Raw genomic sequence first — 23,652 nt, 5'->3', positions numbered from 1 at the left:
CAGAACTCCACGACTTCAATATTAATTTTATCGTTGAATAATTTACAGCCAATTTTTTTATTCATTAATAAAAAAAATTACAGCTGCCACTTATTTTTAATAGAATTTGCCGCTCCCTTGAAATACGTAGCAATATATCAAAGTTAGGTTATGGCTGACATGTGTGACAACATTTTGAAACCACGTCGCAGCGTTTCGTCGAACTAACTGGATTTGTTTTGGTGAAAATGTTGTATACTTCTGTACACGAAAGTGTATTTTTACTCCATGTTTGTTTGTTTTCTAATAATAGTGTGAAACGCAATCTACAAATTTCAAACAATGCCGGTCATTAGAGTACGGCGGTTTTTCGGAAAATGTACTTTATTTGCTGACATAAAAGTTATTTTTATCGAAGATCCACCAACATTGCGAAAATAACTTGGCATCAGTTCAGACGAGAGTTATTATTTTTTTCCATAATTTTCTCTAATATTCGTGATTTTCTTACCTTCTTAGTTTTTAATTAAACTTGACCGTATAAAATATACAGGATGTTTCAACGATCTTGATATCTTATCGTACATTTAAACGAAACATATTTGGTGCACCCATTTTATTGCTCATGGGTTAACTTAGTCACAACACAACACAAATAAGTTCCATTTTCGTCCAATCCGGCACTACGTCATTGTGACGTCATCACACATATGCGCCTATCGCGTGATTGTGAAAATTTGAGCGTCACACCGAAGCGCGCTTTATCTAACAACTGCCAATCTCCATTTTTTGCGCAAATTCTAATTAAGGCGACATGCTGTAAGGGTGCAAAACGGGGCTCCTATTTAATGAACGCGTCCCGAGATAAAACAACAGTGTCATAAAGGAATTTTCAAATTAATAATCGTGGAGGAGTTAGCATCAGTGTTCTCCTTTATCTAAGATCTGCGCATTACTCGCCCGGCTATAATCGAGTTTATTAAAGGGGCATCAAAAGCGTCACGTTGTTAGGTCGTGTTTTTTTCGAGTGGGCGGATCGTTGCGTTAATTTTTTTTGTAGGGACTGTGAATTGGAACTAGTTTGCCGCGTAGACCGGACACCGTTCAAGGGATTTTCGCCTCTAGTGTTCCGTGCTGATTTTGAGGCATAGCGCGCTCGATCGATAATGTAGTGTTACTTGTTTTTACGTAGCTGCTTCATTTTATAAAAAATAAAGATTACACTGACAATTCAAAATATTTTTTTAAACAGCTGTAATTTGTACACAAATCTAAGTTTTGAAGGTCTACTACGGAAATAATGTAAAAGTATTCAAATTAATAGCCTCAGATTGATAATCCGGATTTGCAATAAAAAAAAATATGTCTTAAAATAAAACTTCAAAATGTAAGAGAAAAATAAGAAGAAAAGAAAACAAGTCCAAATTTTCGAAAATTTAAATAATAAAGCAAGTCCTCGAGACTTTCAAATTTACAAAAAAAAAAAAAAAAAATAGAACCAGAATGGTTTTCAAACCAAATTTTTTGAAAATCCTGTTCGGCGGATTGTTTTTTGAGTGAGAGAATTTTTAAAAATCTTAATTTTTTAAAACCCCTCTGTATGTATTTTTGACAGTTCTTCGAGAATTCAAGATAGTTAAAAAATGTCATTTTCAAATGATATATTTTCCCAAAATTGTCTAAAATTCGAAAAATGTATGTAAAAAGTGTCATTTTCATATCGAATTTTTGAAAACAAATTTCTAGTTATATCCCAAAATTTTTGAGGATTTCTAGACAAATTTTCCAAAATGTTAATTTTTCAAAACCTTCCTGATGATTTTCCTAACCGTTTTCTGAAATTTCCAAAAATTATATTTTCAAACCGAAAATCCAAAAATCTTGATCTGGTCCCAGATCAGCACTTTTAGTTTTTCGAAAAAGCTATGTCCGAGAATGCTTTCAGGAATTTTAGACAACTTTTCAAAAAATATTCATTACTGTTGGGAACTTTTTGGCGGTTTTTTGAAAGTTCTAGATTTTAAAGAAATTTTATTTTTATACAACATTTTTCGAAAATCTTGGTCCGAGACCATTGACACTATAATTATGTTTCTCAAAAATCTCAATTTTTCAATACAACTAGGATTTTTTGGGCCACTTTCGAACTAAATTTTTCGAAACTCTTAATCTAGGATCATTAACATGTTTAGTTTTTCGAATTAGCTCTTTCGGAGAACTTTTCAGGGTTTTTTGATAACTTTTGAAAAATCACAACTTTTCAATACCATTTGGAATTTTTTGCGCGTTTTTCGAGAATTCCGGACATTTAATAAATTCCACTTTCAAATAAAATGTTTGGCCGTTTCGCTGCTTCGAGAAATTAAAGAATTCCATTTTCAAACTGAATTTTTCAAAAATCTTGATTAAGGACCGTTAACACGTTATTTTTTAGAATCAATTTGTTGAAATGTATTTTTGAAAATTTTTTGGGGATTGCTTGGCCAATTTTCAAAAATATCAAATTTGCGAAAGCCTCAGTATGATTTTTTTTTACTGTTTTCAACGAAATTTCGAGATATTTTAAAAAATCCAATTTCAAAAACCTCAGGAAAATTAATTTAATTAGCTAATTCCGTAAAAATTAATCCAAATTTTTGAAAATTTAAATAATAAAAAAGGTCCCCGAGTCTTTTAAATTTACAACAAAAAAACTAGGACAACCAGATTTTTTTTAAACTTTTGTCAGGTTTGTTTTTTATCAAAGATTCGGCCAAATCGGGAACGAAAATATTTTAGAAAAAAGTAAAACAAACAAGTAAGCCATGATTTTCGAAAATTTCAATCTTAAACGTACAGGAAATTTGATAAATGTGAAAAAAAAACGAATTCAAACAAAAATCGAACAGAAAAACATCAAAAATACAAAATTACTAACTACATGGTTGGGCTATAAAATAAAAAAAAAATTAAATTAAACCGAAATCAGTTTATTTATTCATCCCCTGTAGAAAATCGATGACGTCATTCAAAAAAATGTACGCCATATGATCGAAAAAAAAGTCATCTAGAAGGCCATGAAATTTATTTTTAAAATAATCATGTTGGCAACAGCAACGAGTTCCTTGTTTACGGTCAAGTAACTGTCAAATAAATTGTCAAACAGCTGCAATACCAACATCATATAAATTTTATGCCTACTAAGGGACTTTTTTCTCGAACATACAGTATTAAAATTACTCCCTTACAAAAAGCAAATGAAACAACAGCAAACTTTTACTGCCGTTTATACAGGGTGAGTCATTACATCTCATACAGTACTGCAGTATATACTAAAATTACTTTTAACTATACAGAGTGTTTCGTTTTTAAAGCGTAACGGAACGACCTACATATTTTTATATACTCTGGCATTGTTTTAGGTTTTATAACTATAGTTTGTTTTTGAAATTTCGATGCGACGTTGCCGAGTTATTGCAGTTTTCTTGCTTTTTATAACAATACAAGAGTTCAGAAAAACAATTACAATAGCGTATCAATTATTGTTTTTTTTTGTACAGTATATCAAAAAAAAATCTAAAACATTACAAATTTCAAACTTCGATATTTAATGTTTTTCAAATAGAACTCACTGTATTTCATTACAAGAAATAGAGTAATAAAATACAGTGAGATCTATTTAGACAAAATGAAAAATCGATATTTGAAAATTATAATATTTTAGAATTTTTTATAAACACTCTATATACTAAAACTCATTTTAATTTACACCACAACAAAGCGTGTACCTTTATTCATCTCTCCACAGAATGTTGTAATACAAATTTTCAAAATAAGCTTATTTCGATTTTTTTATGAACCTTTTAATTTCTAATTCAATTGCAATGACGTGGCAACGTCGCATCGACCTTCCAAAAATGAGACTGCGGTTTTAAAGTGTAGGAAAAGGGTAACGAGAAAATGTAAAAATAACTAGTTGTATGTTTGTGTTTTGTTTTTGAGGCGTAATGGACATCTATTTTTTTTAATGGAATGCCCTATGTATTTTTAAATACTCTGATAGGTTGGCATCGTTTTAAATTTTATAACTTTGTTTTTGAAATTTCGATGCGACGTTGCCGCGGTATTCCAGTTTCCTTGATTTTCTAGCATTACAAGGGTTCACAAAAAATTTGCAATAGCGTATCAATTAAATCATTGTGAGATATAGTATTTTCAAAAAATCTAAAACATTACAAATTTCAAATATCGATGTCATTTTTTCAAATAGAACTCGTATTTTATTACAGGAAATAGAGTAATAAAATACAGTGAGTTCTATTTCAAAATTATTTTATTTTAGATTTTTTTTTATAAACGCTCTGTATATTGAAATTAAATTAAATTTACATTTCCACAAAGTGCGTACTTTCGTTTATCTGTCCACAAAATGCTGCAACTTAGATTTTAAAAATAAGCCTACTTCGAACTTTTTTCACGAACTTTTACTTTTCTAAAAAATTGGAATGACGTGGCAACGTCGCATCGAGCCAAAAATAGACTACGGTTTTAAAGTCTAGGAAGAGGCTAACGGGAATGTGTAAAAATGACTAGTTGTATATTAGGCTTTAAGGACTCTACTCTAAAATTATTTTTAACTATACAGAGTGTTCGGTTTTTTAAGGTGTAACCGTGTAACACACAACTTTGTTTTTTTTAAGTGAAACACTCTATATGCTTTTAAATGCACATATTGTTTGACCTTTTCTTAGGCTAGTTCACTTTTTAAGTTTCGATGCAACGTTGCCACGTTATTCCAATTTTCTTGAAATTTTTTGGCGATGAAAACGTTTACAAAAAAAATTGCATTAGGGTTATTTTTAAAGTATATCCTGCAATATTTTCTGGGGAGATAAATAAAGGTGCGCGCTTTGTTGCAGTGTCGACTAAATCAAATTTTTTGTATACAGAGTGTTTATAAAAAAATCTAAAACTTTACAATTTTCAAAAATCTGTATTTCAGTTTTTTCAAATGGAACACCCTGTATTTTATTACTGTATCTTACTGTATTTTTTGTCCTCATGCTTCTAATGGCGATGTGTCTCTAAAAAAAAAGTAAAAACCGCCGAAACTACTAACAATAAATATAAAATATTCAGCAAAAAAGAACAAGAACAAAAGTAGAATAAAATGCAGTAATAAAATACAGGGTGTTCTATTTAAAAAAAGTGAAATATCGATATTTGAAGATTCTGATAATTAAAACATTTTTAACGCAAATTTTAAAAATTGTGATTTTTTGGGAATCTTTTCATTGCTAAAAGATTTCAAAGAAATTAGAATAACGTGACAACGTCGCATCGGACTTTCAAAAATAGACGACGGTTTTAAAGTCTAGAAGAGGCCAACGAGAATATGTAAAAACAACTAGTTATAGGTTAGGTTTTGAGGACTACACTCTAAAATTATTTTTAACTATACAGAGTGTTCTGCTTTTAAGGCGTAACACAACTTAGTTTTTTAAATGAAAAAATATATGTTTTTGCATATATGTAATGACTGACTTACTCCTAGGCTTTACAACCACAGTTCACTTTTGAAATTCCGATGCGACGTTGCCACGTTATTCCAATTTTCTAGAATTTTTTTGGCAATGGACAGAGTTTACAAAAAATCGCAATAAGGTTATTTTCAAAGTCTAACTTACAATATTTCGTGGAAGGATAAATAAAGCTACGCGCTTTGTTGCAATATCAACTAAATCAAATTTTACTATACAGAGTGTTCATGAAAACATTTAATGCCGATGTGTCTTTAAAAACAAAAATCGCATTAACTATTAGCATTAAACACTCAGCAAAAAAGAATGTGAACACAAATAGAATAGAATGCAGCAATATTTGAAAAAATCTGAAATATCGATATTGGAAAATTCCAATATTTTTATAAACACCCTATTTATTTTATAAAAATGACATCTTTCGGAAAGGACCTTTGTAAAATACCCTGAAATGAACAAAAAAATCGTGGTGTAAACCTAAAAGTTCAAACTTTGTCGGATCAAGGACAATATTAAAAATATGACAGAAATAACTGAAAATTGTATAAATTTTACTCCAAAGTTTTTAAACTAAAAACAAGTTTTGTCGAAAATATTGTAATTAAAATGAGCGCCAACTTTAAAAATCCATAAAATCTAAGAGCTACCTGTAAACCAAAAGTTTCAATCTTCTTGGATTTCACTCTGGTAGTTCGTAGTATAAGAACTTCAAACCTAACTGTTATAGGAAAACCATTAAGCGTTGAAACGTGAGACTTGAGAACAAACTAACAAATAACTAGAAAATAGAAACTTAATTGAACTTTTGGGTTCATCTGAGAACATTGTTATTCCTTACAATTATTAAAATCCGCCCGGTTTTTCTCGTGCGAAGAGTAGCTTCGGAATATTCCCTACGTCACACCCTTAAGCCACGCCTCTCTTGCCTTTAGACCAATCACGTTCAACAAACTCGCACTTATGCGTTTATCGAGCCTGTGCACCTCGGTTTCTATAAATACCAAAGTGGTTCTTCAGTACATTACACCGTCTTCAAAAAATAAACATACTTTTTCATCGCTGTTATGATTACTTTTAAGTTAGCAAAAAACGTATAAAAAACAGCGTGACATCCCGTTATCCGGATATTGACTTGCCGATGAATGCACTGTCGGTGTGGGTGTCCACCATCGTTGCCAAAAATCCCCAGCTTTGAAGTGTCGATACCGCAGGAAGTGCGCATATTAATATCGCCTCGATATTTATACTTCCCTCGGGCTGTCCCACCTTCCTTCGTTTCGAACGCTCTGTATATTGCATAACGGTCCGCCGCAGTGACGTTCGGTAAAGATGAAAGCCCCCATTGTTTTCCAATGCAGGCGGACGCGCAGCAATGCAAGAACTCCATTTCTTCTTGTTGTTTAATTGAAAGTCTGCAAGCAGCCCGACTTCTGATGTAAATTGAGTTTTCTTCAGCGCGCTTTTTGCGCCGTTTCGCTTCACTACAATATTTGTAATGAATTTGACGTGTTCGTTTTTTCGGCGGCGCGGGAAACCCTCGTTTTTTAATCGACCGAAGTAATTTGTTTTCTATTGTCTCTCGGCGGTCTATTATGGAGCGAGCGGCAAAAAATAAATTAAATATAGAAACGGAATAATTAGTGTGATGTAATAATAGTAATAACCGAAATAACAACAGCACGGTCGTTACGCCGAGAGGTTTGCTCGTGTATTTTTATTCCGGGGAACTCATGAATCTAAATATTTGCCAGTTCGTGGAAATTGCAAACGCTTTCCGATCTGTTTGTTCCAAAATCTTTATTTAGAACGGGTCATTGTCATCACGTGGCCGCGCTACCCTAACCTAGCTTTCGTTGGGAGTTCGACGGGACGAGTGGCAACACTGCCGCATTGTTTATCTAGTTTGTAGCTTTCTGATCGCAGATCGGGTCTGTATCGATTTGCGATTTTGAAACGTAATTAAAACAATCACTTTTTCTTTATTATACGCCATGCACCGTGACCCACTTTATTGGAGATTATTAACTTCCAAGAACGCAGTTTAGACCGACTTTAAGTTTATTTTTTAGCGCTGGATCGTGATGAAAGATAACTTTGTTTTATTGCTGGAATATGTCACGGCTTATCATTCTCTATACATATGTACATTTCGAGTTGAATCAGCAAAGCGTACTAAGTATGCAAACGATAAAAAGAAAACAAAGAACTGAGTACACTAACTTCAAAATTTCCGAGAAACAAGAATGAATTCTACTGACCACTGCCGCTACCGTTCGTAAACTAACTACTGAATTCAAAAAAATTATCGCGAATTCCGGGCTGCTTCAATTAAATTTCAAATATGTACTCAGAATAAATACAGGAATTACAGTGTGTGCAACACTTCCAAGAATTCCAGAAATTCCGTTGAGTAACTGTATTATTCCGAAAGCAATTCTAACAAAGCTTATAAAGGAATAATTACGCAGTGATCAGCCCCCTGTTGCCGTCAGTTCAGCATGTTTGCATTGTATTGATTAAATGTACCACGTAACGTATGGATGCCCGGAAACATAAATTTTTCCCGTTGTCTTAACAGTCCTTCCGGGAATGTTTCAACTATTCCACGCTGAAATATATAGAACTGGGTAATTCTGGAACAGTTTTCGCTGCAAAAAAGACCATTTTTTTTGGAATTTAATTTAATTTGTGTTTCTGTAATGTCAACAAAAAAAAAATGGTTCCAAATGTTTTATGACAAACTATTACAAAATTACAAAGGGCCTCCACGATTCTTTCAATTTCGAAAACCAAATACCAGGAGGTGCAAAAATAAAGCATCAAGAATAGCCTACAAAGGTCTTTTTTGAAAAACAAAACAATTAAAAAAAAGGCAGGCCCTTAAGAGTCTTGAAACCTTTAAACAAAGACATAGGGGGCCCCCAAAATTCTTGGAAATTTTTTCAAAAACAAAACATTTGGGGCCTTCACGATATTCTTAAATCAAAAAAATACTGGAGTCCCCAAGATTCTTTTAAATTCTTTCAAAAAAAATTCCATGGGTCCTGAGGATTCTTTTAAATTCTTGAAAAAAGATACTAGGGGCCCTCACGATTCTTTCAAACCCTTTAAAAAATAAAAGTAAAACACTCAAGGCTCTCAGGATTCTTTCGGACTAATTAAAAAGATACCAAAGGCCCTCTGGATTATTTTCAACTATTCAAAAATAAGATACCAGAGGCCCTCAAGATTGTTTAAAATCTATAAAAACACAGCAAATTTTTTTAACTCTTTCAAGAAACATTCTTTTACATAAAAAAAAGGTACCAGGGATCCTCAAAATTCTTTCAATAGCCCCCAAGGTTCTTACAAAACCTTTAACCATATTATTTGAAACCCTATAAAAGAAATCCAGCACCTCCAAGATTCTTTGAAACCTTAAAAGAAGATAACATGGGTGCCGAGATTTTTTTAAACCCTTTAAAAACAAAACACTCCGGGCCCTCAAGATCCTTTCACACCCTTTCTAAAGCTACCAGAGGCCCTTACAATGCTTTTAACCTGTTTAAAATATAAAATACTAGAATCCCTCAAGATTCTTTCAAACCTTAAAGAAAGACAGCATGGCGCTTAAGATTCTTTCAAACCTAAAAAAAGACAGTATGCACCCAAACTCTTTCAAAAACAAAACACTCGAGGCCTTCAGGATTCTTTTAAACTCTTTCAAGCGAAAGATAGTATGGGCTTTCAGGATTTTTTTTTAACTAAAAAAGTACCATTGGCTCTCAAGATTCTTTCAAACCTTAAAAAAAGATAGTATGGCGACCAAGATTTTTTCAAACCCTTTCAAACACAAACCACTCGAAGCCCTCAAGATACTTTTAGACCATTTTTTCAAAACCTACCAGAAGTCTCCAGGATTCTTTCAAACCTTAAAAAAAGACAGATGGCACCCAAGATTCTTTCAAACCTTAAAAAGACAACAAAACACTCAAGACTCTCAGGATTCTTTAAAACTAAAAAAATATACCATGGGCCCTCAAAATTCTTTCAAACCTCATAAAAAAAGACAGTATGGCTCCTAAGATTTTTTTAGATCCTTTCAAAACAAACCACTCAATGTCCTCAGGATTCTTTTAACCTGTTTAAAATATAAGATACCGGGAGCCCCCAAGATTCTTTCAACTTTTAAAAAAGACAGCATGCCCCTCAAGGTTCTTTCAAACTTAAAGAAAAAACAGTATACACTCAAGATTATTTCAAACTCCTTGAAAAACAAAAACCTGGGGCCCTCAGGATTCTTTCAAACCTTAAAAAAGACAGCATGGCCCCCGAGATTCTTTCAAACTCTTTCAAAAACAAAACACTCGAGGTTCTCGGGTTTTTCTTTTAACTTGTTTAAAATATAAGATATCTGGAGCCCTTAAGATTCTTTCAAACTTTAAAAAAGACAACATGGCCCTCAAGGTTCTTTCAAACCTGAAAAAAACCAGTATGCACCCAAGATTATTTCAAACCCTTTCAAAAACAAAATACTAAAGGCTCTCAGGATTCCTTTAAACTCTTTCAAGAAGAAGATAATGAGATTTCAGGATTCTTTTAAACTAAAAAAAGAAGATACCATCGGCCCTTGAGATTCTTGCAAACCTTAAAAAAGACAGTATGACCCCCAAAATTTTTTCACACCCTTTCAAAAATAAACCATTTGAAGCCCTCAGATTCTTTCCAACCCTTGCAAAAACGACCAAAGGTTCTCAGGATTCTTTCAAACTTCAGAAAAAGATATAATGGCCCCCAAGATTCTTTCAAACCCTTTCAAAACAAAATATTCGGTGCTCTCAGGATTCCTTTAAAGTCTTTCAAGAAAAAGATAACAAGGCCCTCACGATTCTTTCAAACCTTAAAAAGAGACAGCATACCCTTGAAGATTCTTTTAAACTCTTTCAAGAAAAGATTTTAAAAAGGGCTTTCAACATTCATTTAAACTAAAAAAAGACACCATCGACCGCCCTGAAGATTCTTTCAAACCTAAAAAAGACATAATGGCCCTCAAGATTTTTTCAAACCCTTTCAAAAATAAACTATTCGAAGCACTCAGGATTCTTTTCAACCCTTGCATAAACTACCACAGGTTCTCAGGGTTCTTTCAAACTTTAGAAAAAGACAGAATGGCCCCCAAGATTCTTTCAAACCCTTTCAAAACAAAATATTCGGTGCTCTCAGGATTCCTTTAAAGTCTTTCAAGAAAAAGATAACACGGCCCTCAGGATTCTTTCAAACCTTAAAAAGAGACAGCATGCCCTTGAAGATTCTTTTAAACTCTTTCAAGAAAAGATAATAGGGCTTTCAACATTCATTTAAACTAAAAAAAAAAAATAACCATCGACCGCCCTGAAGATTCTTTCAAACCTAAAAAAAGACAGAATAGCCCTCAAGATTTTTTCAAACCCTTTCAAGAATAAACCATTCGAAGCCCTCAGGATTCTTTTCAACCCTTGCAAAAACTACCAGAGGTTCTCAGGGTTCTTTCAAACTTTAGAAAAAGACAGAATGGCCCCCAAAATTCTTTCAAACCCTTTCAAAACAAAATATTCGGTGCCCTCAGGATTCTTTTAAACTAAAATAAAGATACCATCGGCCCTCAAGATTATTTCAAACCTTAAAAAGAGACAGCACGGCCTTGAAGATTCTTTCAAACTCTTTCAAAGTAAAGATCATATGGGCTTTCAGTTTTTTTTTTTTATTAAAAAAATATAACATTCGCCTTCAAGATTCTTTCAAAACTTAAAAAAAGACAGAATAGTCCCAAGATTTTTTTCAAACCTTTGCAAAAACAAAGCACTCCAAGGCCTCAGGAATCTTTTCACCCTTTTCAAAAACTGCCAGAGACCCTCAGGATTCTTTCAAACCTTAAAAAAAGATAATAAATATTCTTTGAAACTCTTTCAAAACACTTGGGGCCCTCAAGATCTTTGTACAGGCTTTCTAAAGCTACCATAGGCCCTCAGAATTCTTTTAACCTGTTTAAAATATAAGATATCAGGAGCCCTCAAGATTCTTTCTATTCTTAAAAAAGACAGCATTGCCCTTAAGTTCTTTCAAACCAAAAAACAGACACCATGGGCCCCAAGATTCTTTAAACCCTTTCAAAAACAAAAGAGCCGGGGCCCTCAAGATCATTTTACACCCTTTCTAAAGCTACCAGAGACCTTCAGGATTCTTTTAACCCGTTTAAAAAATAAAAGACACCAGAAGCCCCCAAGAATCTTTCAAATTAAAAAAAAAAGACAGCATAGCCCTTAAGATTCTTTCAAACCTTAAAAAAGACAGTAGGGCTCCCAAAGATTTTTTCAAACCCTATCAAAAATAAACCACTCGAAGCCCTTAGGATTTTCTCAGACCTTTAAAATAGACAGCAGGGCTCCCAAGATTCTTTCAAACCCTCACAAAAACAAAACACCAAGGATCTTCAGAATCCTTTTCAACCCTTTAAAAAAAGACACCAAGGCTCCAAGATTTTTCCGTTAAAAAAAATACTCTGAAATTATTTAGGCAGAACTTCGCTCGCCTCTGAAACACGATCAAACAAGTTCTGTTTCTTGGATAAATCATAAAATATAAAAAACGATTATACAGGGTGAAAAAAAATGACGTATCTGCGCGATGAAATGCTGTTAAGAAGACTCTGCAGAACTCGAAAAACATGGTTAAAAAAATCTCTAAACCAAATTTTTTTGAAAATTCTGACTTACCATGTTCACGAAAACCTTAAATGTATACAAAATTGCATAACTTTTTAAGTGAAATTGTAAAATTTTGCTGCACCCTTGATTTTTTAGAAGAATCTAGCCCCAAGTTAAGTTTTCTATAAATAAGAAAAATGTTTCGGTTGCGTCAACAAAAAATCAAACAACCAAGCACCGAAAACAACATTTCAACAAGCACCTCGTTAGTAGAAATTGAAAGTACGTAAAATCAGACTCGCAACAATTTTCTCCAAGAATAAACAAATTGATTACGTAATTACGCCGATCTTTCGATTTATTTATAAATCATCTTCCAAGCTATAATTAACTGTAACCTCATACACAATACCACGATTGTTAGCTTTTTTTCAAAACAATACAAACTGATTGCTAGTTATTGACGACTGAGTTTATAGAAATACTTTAATTAAAACTTAATTTGATCGTTTATTTCTGCTCAAAATGAATCACAATCATCGTTCACACTCACGTGTGGTAATGGTTTTCAAATTCCAATGCCTACGCGACCCTGATAAGTAATTATTTCATACTACATACTGTAATTACTTCATGTAACCGATAGATTACAACTCATTTCAAATTCTAATGTGTCGTCGTGACGCAACACGGCTGAAAAATGTACGAGTTAGACATAAAAAAAAGTGTCAGTTTGCAACAATATGGTGACCCGCCGGTGTTTCCAGTACTTATCATTGTATTGATATATCGCTCTTGATTGCGTATTGTACGTAGAAGTGAATGAATTATTGTGTTGTCAATGCATATTTGACGTCTACAAGCCATACTACAAACTTCTAGCACAATACACCACATTACGTCAATTATCCTATAATTTCAGCATTGTTGTTTCACGGCAGCGATTCCCCTCTTCAGCCGATACGGAGCAAGACGCCACCACCATTATTAGTAGTACTAATAGATCAGTTATGGTAATTGGTTAGCAGCGATAATTGTGTTCTTCCTTTGACAAAGTCCGTAATAGTGCGATTCGTATGCAAGCAGTGTCCCTCCCGATAAATTATATAATCACAAACATACTTCTCTGTGTCATAGGCAGCTATGTCCGATAAATATTAATGGCGTCGGAACGCTCTCATGAATTAACCTTCCGATATATACAGGTTTAGTTTTAATTGAGCTGCTTAAGATTTGCGTTGCATACGAGTCAATCACGCCCCCAGAACAATGGGGGTCGAGAAGGTTAACATTCTTGTGATAAAACAACGCTGAAAGGCGCTAAATTCGAAATCAGGATTATGCTGTGCACATGTGACACGATAGCCCGCCCCAATTCCCCCGTTTCGTTCAAAAAACACAGATAAAAATCGTGTTCAAACGTTTCGATGCTAATTATGAAATTATGATAAACATGTGCTATAAAATTGTATTTTCATTACAGTCGCGTTATAAACGACTTTAATTGCCCTTCAACGAGAAGGTTATCACGGAAATATTTACACAAAAACATAAATAAATTCTTGCACGATTAATAAGTTTATATGGAAATAGTAAATAAATAAATAAATAAATAAATAAATATAGGCGGATTTTACTAAAAGCCGCGACTCCACTTTACGCACACCTGCCTTCCCCATAAATCCCCAAATCTCATTAATGACAGTTTATTTGACACTTAAATGATCAATATAAAGTAATGACCTCACTACACATGTTAAAAATACTCGTAAAAATTTAACATTTTTATGATGGTAACGCCAGCGCTATTTTTAGGCTTGTCAAATGTCAACCGCGCGAAATAGGTTATGTCCGCTGTAATCTCGATCGAGCGGCACACCTTTGTTCACGCTCCCGTCTCCCGTAGCCGCTCCATACACATCAATTAAAAGTAAAAATCCCTAGATAAGAAGTTTGCTAATTTCCCGCTCAATTAACACGTTTAAGATACCGTTCCGGAGCAGAAAAAGCTTTATCAACCGCAAACGTAAACTGCAACGTACCGGAAATGCAGTGGGAGATAAGAGGACGCGTTCACAATTAGCGCAAGGGTTGGTTTGAATAGATGACATTTGAGCGGTACACGGAACAAAGAAGCGACTTGTGTTGGGGAATTAATGTTTATTTTTTATCATGTTGGTGTAATTGAAAACCGGCGTAATTATCGCAGTGGAGCCGGCTTAAGATACAACACGAGTCTTAATAATGATATATTGAGAGTGTCGCTCGCTGATTTTGTTGGGTTGAATAAATCAGGCGGGTTTGAAAAACGGTTTCTAAATTAATTACTAATCGAGAGTGTGATTTATGAACAATAAAAACTATTAGTTTGTCACGACTGGAAGTCGATAAATCATCGATTGTTAATGCTGCGGACACCAGGATTGAGGAAAGACGGGGACAATGGACTGGGTTTGTGCCACACATGTGGAATGGAAATTCACTCAGGAAGTGTTTTTATTCCAACGTAAGACAACTACTGGTTTAGAATACCTATATCACTTTATTTATTAGTACTTTTAGGCACGAAGTTCGTCACTGATTTTTGTGCAGTTTCCTCCCCCGAAATTCACAAGTGGATCCGTCCGGGCGCTTGTGGTCTACTACGATGTTTTATAAGTGTGTTGTCAAAGTATTTTCACTCTAAATGGTTTATTTCCAAGTTTGTTGCGACCGAGCAGTAAAATTTTATTTAACCTATAAATAACTTTCAACTGTTCAACCAGTTATTACACTTTATTGCTACGATTTCAAACTTGTTTTTGCTGAATTTGCGAATCTAGCGATGTCTGTATTAAAACACAGCGGAATAAGTGTTAAAATTGCTTTATCGAAGTGTTTCCACATTTCATTCTTAATAATAATTGTACCTAAATAAAAGTACCATTTTTTATTTTTTCTTATATATAATTTCGAACGAGAAGTCACAACTTTTGACTACTGAAAATTATTCCAAAAGGTCTCTATCTCACTAGCCATAGAAATATAGATTTTTTAAATAAGTTTGGGGTCAAGATATGTTAAAATCTCCATTTAGAATTTAATTATATACTCTTATATACAAATGGAAATGGTAATCACAAAGTGAGGAACGTGGCAAAAATCTGTGTTATTAATGGGTCAATAAAAGAATAAAACTCAGGTTTTAAAAAAGAAAATAACAGTGCTATTTCAGAATATCAATCAATTATATATAATGAGAGACCACTGAGAACTTGTATTAGATCGAAGCAGGAATTAGTCATCCAAAATCATTACAAATCTCGAAACGATATAATCGTTCTAGAAAAAAAAAAATGTTGTAGGGAACTAGAAAATTTTTGAGTGGAGATTTTGGAAATATAGGTTTTGGAAAAATTATTTGAATTTTCGAAGCAATAAATCCGAAAATAACTTCTGCAAGTTGAAATCAAAGTACAAGAAAGAATTTTTAGGTAATTTTCGAAAAATGCTCGGAAAATGGTCAAAAAATTCTTATGTATTGAAAATTGAGATTTTTGAAAAGTTGCTAAAATGTCAAAATTTCCCAGAAATACATTTTGACGAGTTGAATCGAAAACGTAACTTGTTGATGGTCCCGGATCAAGTTTTTCAAAAAATTCGGTATGAAAATGAAATTTCTAAATACATATTTCGATAATTGTCATTTTTCTTTTCATCAATTATTATTCAAAAATAATTTCTACAAGCGGAAATATACTATGTATATTCCCGCTTGTAGAAAATAAAAAATGGCTTTAGATATTTTTGGAAGGGTACTTGAAAATGGTCAAAAACTTCATAAGGGGAAAATTTAGCTACTTAAAAAGTTGCTTAAAATGAACTAAAAAGACTAAAAAAGCACATTTCGATGAATTAGTTCGAAAATTATAACTTTCTGATGGTCTCACACTAAGATTTTCCAAAAATTTGATTTGAAAAGGCAATTTTCAAAATTCGTGAGACACTGACAATTTTTGTTTTATCGATTCTGAAAAAATTATTGGAATTTTCAAAGAAATGAAGCCAGATATAATTTCTACAAGCGGAAATTTACATAAAAATGGCTTTAGATATTTTTGGAAGGGTACTTGAAAATGGTCAAAAACTTCCTAAAGGAAAAAATTTAGCTATTTAAAAAGTTGTTTAAAATGAACTAAAAAGACTAAAAAACACATTTCGATGAACTAGTTAGAAAATTATAACTTTGTGATAGTCCCACACTAAGATTTTTGAAAAATTGGTTTGAAAACGCAATTTTCAAAATTCGTGACACACTGACAATTTTTATTTTATCGATTCTGAAAAAATTATTGGAATTTTCAAAGAAATGAAGTCAGATATAATTTCTACAAGCGGAAATTTACATAAAAATGGCTTTAGATATTTTTGGAAGGGTACTTGAAAATGGTCAAAAACTTCATAAGGGGAAAAATTTAGCTATTTAAAAAGTTGCTTAAAATGAACTAAAAAGACTAAAAAACACATTTCGATGAACTAGTTCGAAAATTATAACTTTCTGATGGCCCCACACTAAGATTTTCGAAAAATTTGGTTTGAAAACGCAATTTTCAAAATTCCTGAAACACTGACAATTTTTATTTTATCGATTCTGAAAAAATTATTGAAATTTTCAAAGAAATGAGGCCAGATATAATTTCTATAAGCGGAAATTTACATAAAAATGGCTTTAGATATTTTTGGAAGGGTACTTGAAAATGGTCAAAAACTTCATAAGGGGAAACAATTTAGCTATTTAAAAAGTTGCTTAAAATCAACTAAAAAGACTAAAAAACACATTTCGATGAACTAGTTCGAAAATTATAACTTTCTGATGGTTCCACACTAAGATTTTCGAAAAATTTGGTTTGAAAACGCAATTTTCAAAATTCGTGACACACTGACAATTTTTGTTTTATCGATTCTGAAAAAATTATTGGAAGTTTCAAAGAAATGAAGCCAGAAATAACTTCTACATGTGGAAATCTACAAGAAAATACTTTCGATATTTTTGAAAGGACACTTAAAAAACTGTCAAAATCATACAGAAAATATTGAGATTTTTAAAAAGTCGCCTTAAAATTCTAAAATATAAAGTTGTCGATGATCCCGAAGCAACATTTTCGAAAATTTGGTCAGAAAATTCAATTTAATTTGGTCGGAAAATGCAATTGTTAAATTGTGTAGAAAAATTGTTGGGACTTTCGAACAAATGGAAGCCGAAAATAACTTCTACAAGTCGAAATCTACAAGAAAATACTTAGGATAATTTTTGAAAGATACTCAAAAAATGTCAAAAAATTTATACCGAAAAATTGAAATTTCCAAAGTGGCCTGAAAGTTCTCAAAAAATTCTGTAAAATCCATTTCGCCCGCTATAATTCAAAAAAATAATTTGTTGATGGTTCCGCACCAAGATTTTCGAAAAATTTGGTTTGAAAATGGGATTTTTAAAAAAATGTCTGTTTTCCGTATTTTTTGAAGGATGCTCACAAAACTGACAAAAAATTCGTACAGAAAAAATTGCGATTTGCCTGAAAATTCTCAAAAAATTCTGGAAAATACATTTAGAAGCTGCTTCTAAAAATGTAAACTTCTCGATGGTCCCGGAGCAAAATTTTCGAAAATCCAATTTTTAAAATATGTATCTAAAAAACTGCTAGTTCCAAAAATATAACTTATTGATGGTCTGAACCAAGATTTTCTTTCGAAAAATTCAGTTTAAAATCCAATTTTTAAATTGGAAAACTTTCATTTTTTATTTTATCAATTCTTGAAACATTGTTGGAACTCGAAAATAACTTCTCCAAGTCGAAATTTGCTAGAAAAACGGTACAAAAATTCATACAAAAATTGAAACTTTTTAAAAATTTCCCAAAAATCCTCAAAAAACAACTTGAAAATACATTTTGATGAGATAGCTCTAAAAATATAGTTGAAGGGAAAACTTGTCATTTTAACGATTTTAGAAAAAATGTTCCAATTTTCAAAGAAATGAAATCTGCAAGAAAATGTCTTCGGAAAATAATTAACAGTGCTCGAAAAACGGTCAACAATTCATACTTTGAAAAACTGAAAATTTCTAAAATTTACTCAAAAGTTCCCAAAAAATTATAGCAAATACATTTCGATGAGCTGATTCAAAAAACGTAATTTATGGAAAGTTTCGAACCAAGATTTACAAAAACTTCGGTCTGAATTTTTTTTTTTAATTTCTCAAGAATGAAGACGAAAATAATTTCAACCAATCGAAATCTACAACAAAATATCTTTGGGTAATTGTAGCCTGGTGCTAGCAAAAGGGTCGAAAATTCATACCGGGGAGTTTTGAAAAACTAAAAATTTTGAAAAGTTACTTAAGATCTTCAAAAAATTATGATAAATATATTTCGATAAGCTGATTCAAAAAACATTGGTTGTGGAAGGTTTTGGACCAAGATTTACAAAAAATTCAGCCTGAAAACCAATTTTTTTAAATTTCTCAAAAATTGTCATTTTGATTTTATCGATTCTGGAAAAATTGTTGGAATTTTCGAAAAAATGAAGCCGAAAATAACTTCTACAAATTGAAGTTTACATGAAAATGTTTTTGGGTAATTTTCGAAAGGTGTTTGAAATCGTCAAAAAATTCTTATTGAAAAAGTGAGAATTTTTATTTATAGTTGCCCAAAAAATCTCAAATAATTCTAGGAAATACATTTCGACGCCCGCGACCATGACTTTCGAAAAAGTATGTCTGAAAATGGTCTTTTCGAAATGTTTAGAAATACATATCTCGAAAATTATCGTCATTTTTTATTTTACCAATTATGGAAAAAATATTTTCGATAATTTTTGAAAGACTCAAAAAAATTAAACAAAAAAAAAAAAACTGAAAAAATGAAATTTTTAAAAAGTTGCCTGAAAATTCACAAAAAATTCTGTCAAATCCATTTCACAAACCAGTCCGAAAAAAATAACTTGTTTGTTCTGCACCAACACTTTCGAAAAATTTGGTTTAAAATGCGATTTTTAAAAAAATATCTAGACAACTGTAATTTTTAATTTTAACGATTCTGAAAAAAATATTGGAATTTTCGAAAAAATGAAACCGGAAATAATTTTTACGTGTTGAAATCTACAAGAAAATACGTATTTTCGGTATTTTTGAAAGGATGCTCAAAAAACTGTCAAAAAACTCATACAGAAAAAAAATTGAGATTTGTCTGAAAATTCTCAAAAAATTCTGGAAAATATATTTAGGAGCTGCTTCGAAAAATATAAACTTGTCAATGGTCCCGGAGCAAGACTTTCGAAAATTTGGCCTGAAAATGCAATTTTTAAAATATCTATAAAACTGTTAATTCTTATTTTATCGATTCTGGAAAAATCGTTGACATTTTCGAAGAAACGGAGCCGAAAATAACTTCTACAAGTCGAAATTTACATGAAAATGGCTTTAGGTAATTTTCGAAGGGTGTTTGAAAAACGTCAGGTACACATATTGAAAAAGTGAGATTTTTGAAAAATTGACTAAAAAATCCCAAAAAATTCTAGGAAAATACATTTCGATTGATTCGAAAAACGTAACTTGTTGATGGTCCATGATCATGGCTTCCGCAAAAATTCTATTTGAAAATGGAATTTTCAAGATACATATTTAAAAATATCTGCAGAATTATCGTCGTTTTTCATTCTATTAATTTGGAAAAAAAATTTTTGGAATTTTCGAAGATATGTAGCCAAAAATTACTTCAATAAGTCGAAATCTACAAGAGAATATTTTCTGTAATTTTTGAAAAATGCCCAAAAAAATGTCAAAAAATTCACACCGGAAAAATTGAGATTTTTAAAAAGTTGCCTAAAAATTATCAAAAAATTCTGTGAAATCCATTTCACAAACTAATTCGAAAAAAAATAACTTGTTGATAGTTCCGCACAAATATTTGCGAAAAATTTTGTTTGAAAATGTGATTTTTTAAAAAAATATCAACTGTAATTTTTAATTGTAACGATTCTGAAAAAATTATTGGAATTTTCGAAAAAATGAACCCGGAAATAATTTTTACATGAAAAACTATCAAGAAACTCATACCGGGAAAATAGAGTTTTTGGAAAAATCTGGAGACAACATTTCAACGAGCTAGTTCGAAAAATATAACGTGTTGATGGTTCCGGACCTAGATTTTCATTTTCGAAAAATTCGGTTTTTAAAATTCATATCTGGAAAACCGCAATTTTTTGCTCTATTGATTTTGGAAAAATTGTTCAAATTTTCGGAGAAAAAAGTCGGAAATAACTTCCACAAATTGAAATTTACATGAAAATGACTGGGTAATTTTCAAAGGATAGTCGAAAAACGGTCAAAAAATTCATACCGGGAAAGAAGAAATTGACTAGAAATCCCAAAAAAAATCTGGAAACATCGATTTTGGAAAAATTGTTGAAATTATCGAAGAGATAAGTTGGAAATAACTTCTACAGGTCAAAATTTAGATGAATGACTAGGTAATTTTCGAAGGGTGCACGAAAAACAGTCAAAAAAATTCTTAGGCTGAAAAAATTAATTTTTCGAAAAGTTGACTAAAAAACTCAAAAAATTCTAGGAAACACATTTCAACGAGTTGATTCGAAAAAATTTCAGTTGAAAGTTTCAAGTTGACCGATTTTTTACAAACATTGTGAAGTCAGTCTATAATAAACCTAAAATTTAATCGATGGCCGCTAACAAAACGTAATAATACAACTTAACCTCACTTTTTTTTAGATAAAACTAAATTAAACGTTCAGTCATCACCCGAATATAAATTAGTAAAACATGCGGTTTTCGGTACGTTTATTCAAGATAATCTTTGTATATTTGTACAACACTTCACTTTAAATCTTGAAAACATAAAAAATGTATACTTATTTTCTTAATTTACGGCCTTGGCGAAAAACATGTCGACAGTCGGTTTCATAAAGTGCACCAAAGCTTGCGTAGTAAGCCAGTGCAAGTATAAAAAAATAAACAGGTATAAGACGTCAGAATACGAAGTTTTTACACAGGTTCGGTACAATAGAAGGATTACGGCAAGAAACCATTTTAAGCCCAGTATTATTCAAAAAATGATGGATGACATTATAAAGGAACGTCAAAACTCCACTTTGGCTACATAAATCTGCAACCGAAACACATCACCGAGTGTGTAATAATTGTTGCAAAATCGGTGAAACAACCTTAAACAGATCAGATTAGAGATTATTTTCTAATCTATTAAAAACCCATTTTATCTCGTTTAGCTGTGATTTTGGGCGTGAATAAAGCCTGACTTGTTAACACTGTCATTATTTAAGTACATTGTGTACACTCTGATAAAAATTTAACACCATTAACATAACGAGGTAATGACTACCACCCGTGTAACACAAAACCCTTAATAAACGTCATGTTAGGCTAGATATTAGTTCTCGCCCCGATCCGGTGACCAGCTGAGTGTTGTAACCGCAGCTTTAAACCAAAGTGTCCAAATTAGTTCGTCCGATCCCTAGAATGTTGACTAAGAGCAAATCCGGCCCTCACATAATCAACTCCAGTTAACTCCCCCAAAAAAGCGTGAGTCCAGTGAAAAACGAGCCCAGATAATGTTAAAATAATCGCTCCTTTTATCACCTCGTAATGGCTCGTAACGTTTTCATTATAACAAATTTTACAGCCCCCCCGAGAAACGGCGAACCGCGCCGCCACTGCCCTCAGCGGCTCTCTTTTTCGCCGCCAATCCTCGTAAACCTGATTTACAAACGCGTTCGAATCTATAAAACTGGAGCATTCAACGCGAATTGTCGATTAAACCTAATATTTATTCAACATGTGTGGGTTTATTAATAGAACAGGTGTCGTCCGGCAATGTTAAGGTCAGTTCACACGAGAGCGCCCCGCAGCATCTGCTCGGAGGGTAGTTATGCTAATTGCCGCGTGCCGGAATCCGATACAAGTGTCAAAGCCACCCCAACCCTTGGTGTTTTTTTTATTTTTGTACCTTTCTTCCCCAGCGTCGGCACGGTCAGGTTCCTGGTCAGAAAAAATTCCTTGACGTTTTCGCAGCTGGCCGGCGTGGCCGTCCTTTTGGGCCGGCCCGACGTTTCGGCGCTTTTCGCGGACACCATCAGCACACACCAACACACAAACAGAGTCGCCACCGACGCGGTGTTCATCGTGGGATTTTTTCTTTCGATTGTTCTGGCGAAGAAGTTGAGATGCCGAACGCACGCGACGAGAACGCTATTCTAGGCGGTTTCTGCCGACACCGACACCACCATCGCTCGCAGACGACTGAAAGGAGAGGATCGAGGCGGCCGAGACTGAAACAAGTGACAGACGGTGCGCGCGCAGCGCACCTGAAATTTTTTTCGGGAGAGCTTGGATGCGACGCTGGCGGCATCTGACGCTCAGGTGATGCGGTGCGTCATGGGCTGAAATGGGCGAGCTTTGGCGATGGGTCCGAGTGCGTAATCCGCCCAGCGGGTGGCGGATGCGAGACGGGTTTATGGCAGGCGAGTCATAGCTTGTCAATGTGTCATGTCACGGGATTTTCGGAATAAAGGAAAAATGCCACCAAGACACTTATTCCGTCTTTCGGAACGTGCGTAAGAACGTATCAAACAAAAGTAATGTCGTAACACGTACTTATATCGTAGTAACTATAACTAAACAAGTTTTTGCTTTTGCAGAAAGATAAACATTACTACTACGCTTTGTGGAACGTAAGCAACAGCTTTAAATTGAAAATAAGTTACCAAGCATAAACAAAAGAATGTTACTGCGATATTTCTTGTTTTTGCCTGTTTTTTTTTAACCAATTTGTAACCCATTGTTGGTTTCTCTCAAATTTATCAGAGTCTTCTCATCTTTCCGTATTTCGTTTTTCCCCCACGATTTTCATCTATCCGGAGTATACCGAACAGATGGAGTTCTAAAAGTGGGTGATCTTCACGTTATGTTTCAAAATCCTAGTATTATTGGTTGAAGAATGTCGAAGTCGACTTGGGCACGACCTTTTCACACAGCGCAATAAATTATACCTATCCTTTTCTTACTTACACTTTTGTGTCGTGGAGCTGGTTTTTATTTTCGTCTACTTTTTCGTGTGTTATGTTTAATAATTTATTTATTCGATGTTTTCTGTAAATCAGACTTGATACTTTGATTTGGAATGGAAAACCAAGTCAAGTTTCTGGTTATGAACGAGATCACGATTTAGAATTGGATTTTTGGATTTTTTTTGGACTATTTTCGGATTATTTTTGGATTTTGTGGATGTACATATTGGCTTTTTTGAACTCCCTGGATTCTTCAAATTTTTTGGATTTCTTGGATTTTTTTTTTATTTGTAGGATTTATTTAGAGTTTTAGAGTTTTCGACTTTGTGGACTCTGGATTTTTGGATTTCTTGACTTTTGTGGATTTTTTGGACTTTTTGCATTTCTTTGGTTTTTTAGACTTTTTGGATATTGTA

The 23,652-nt window shown here is 33.0% G+C and overlaps 1 protein-coding gene across 1 annotated transcript in view; it reads right to left on the bottom strand.

The window, feature by feature from the left end:
- The window catches only part of Dally (division abnormally delayed), a 346,375-nt gene extending 323,893 nt beyond the window's left edge, over nucleotides 1-22,482 (bottom strand). The window contains exon 1 of the mRNA XM_064062229.1: nucleotides 22,177-22,482. Within this exon, the coding sequence (XP_063918299.1) occupies nucleotides 22,177-22,351 (175 nt within the window). The 5' untranslated portion in view covers nucleotides 22,352-22,482. The remainder of the gene's footprint in view (nucleotides 1-22,176) is intronic.
- Between the last annotated feature and the right edge of the window lie 1,170 nt (nucleotides 22,483-23,652).

The sequence above is a fragment of the Zophobas morio genome, unplaced genomic scaffold, assembly GCF_036711695.1.
Source record: "Zophobas morio isolate AGI-343-1 ecotype UQ-CSIRO unplaced genomic scaffold, CSIRO_AGI_Zmor_V1 ptg000022l, whole genome shotgun sequence".
Classification (NCBI taxonomy): domain Eukaryota; kingdom Metazoa; phylum Arthropoda; class Insecta; order Coleoptera; family Tenebrionidae; genus Zophobas; species Zophobas morio.
This window is presented reverse-complemented; position numbering and strand designations above follow the sequence as displayed.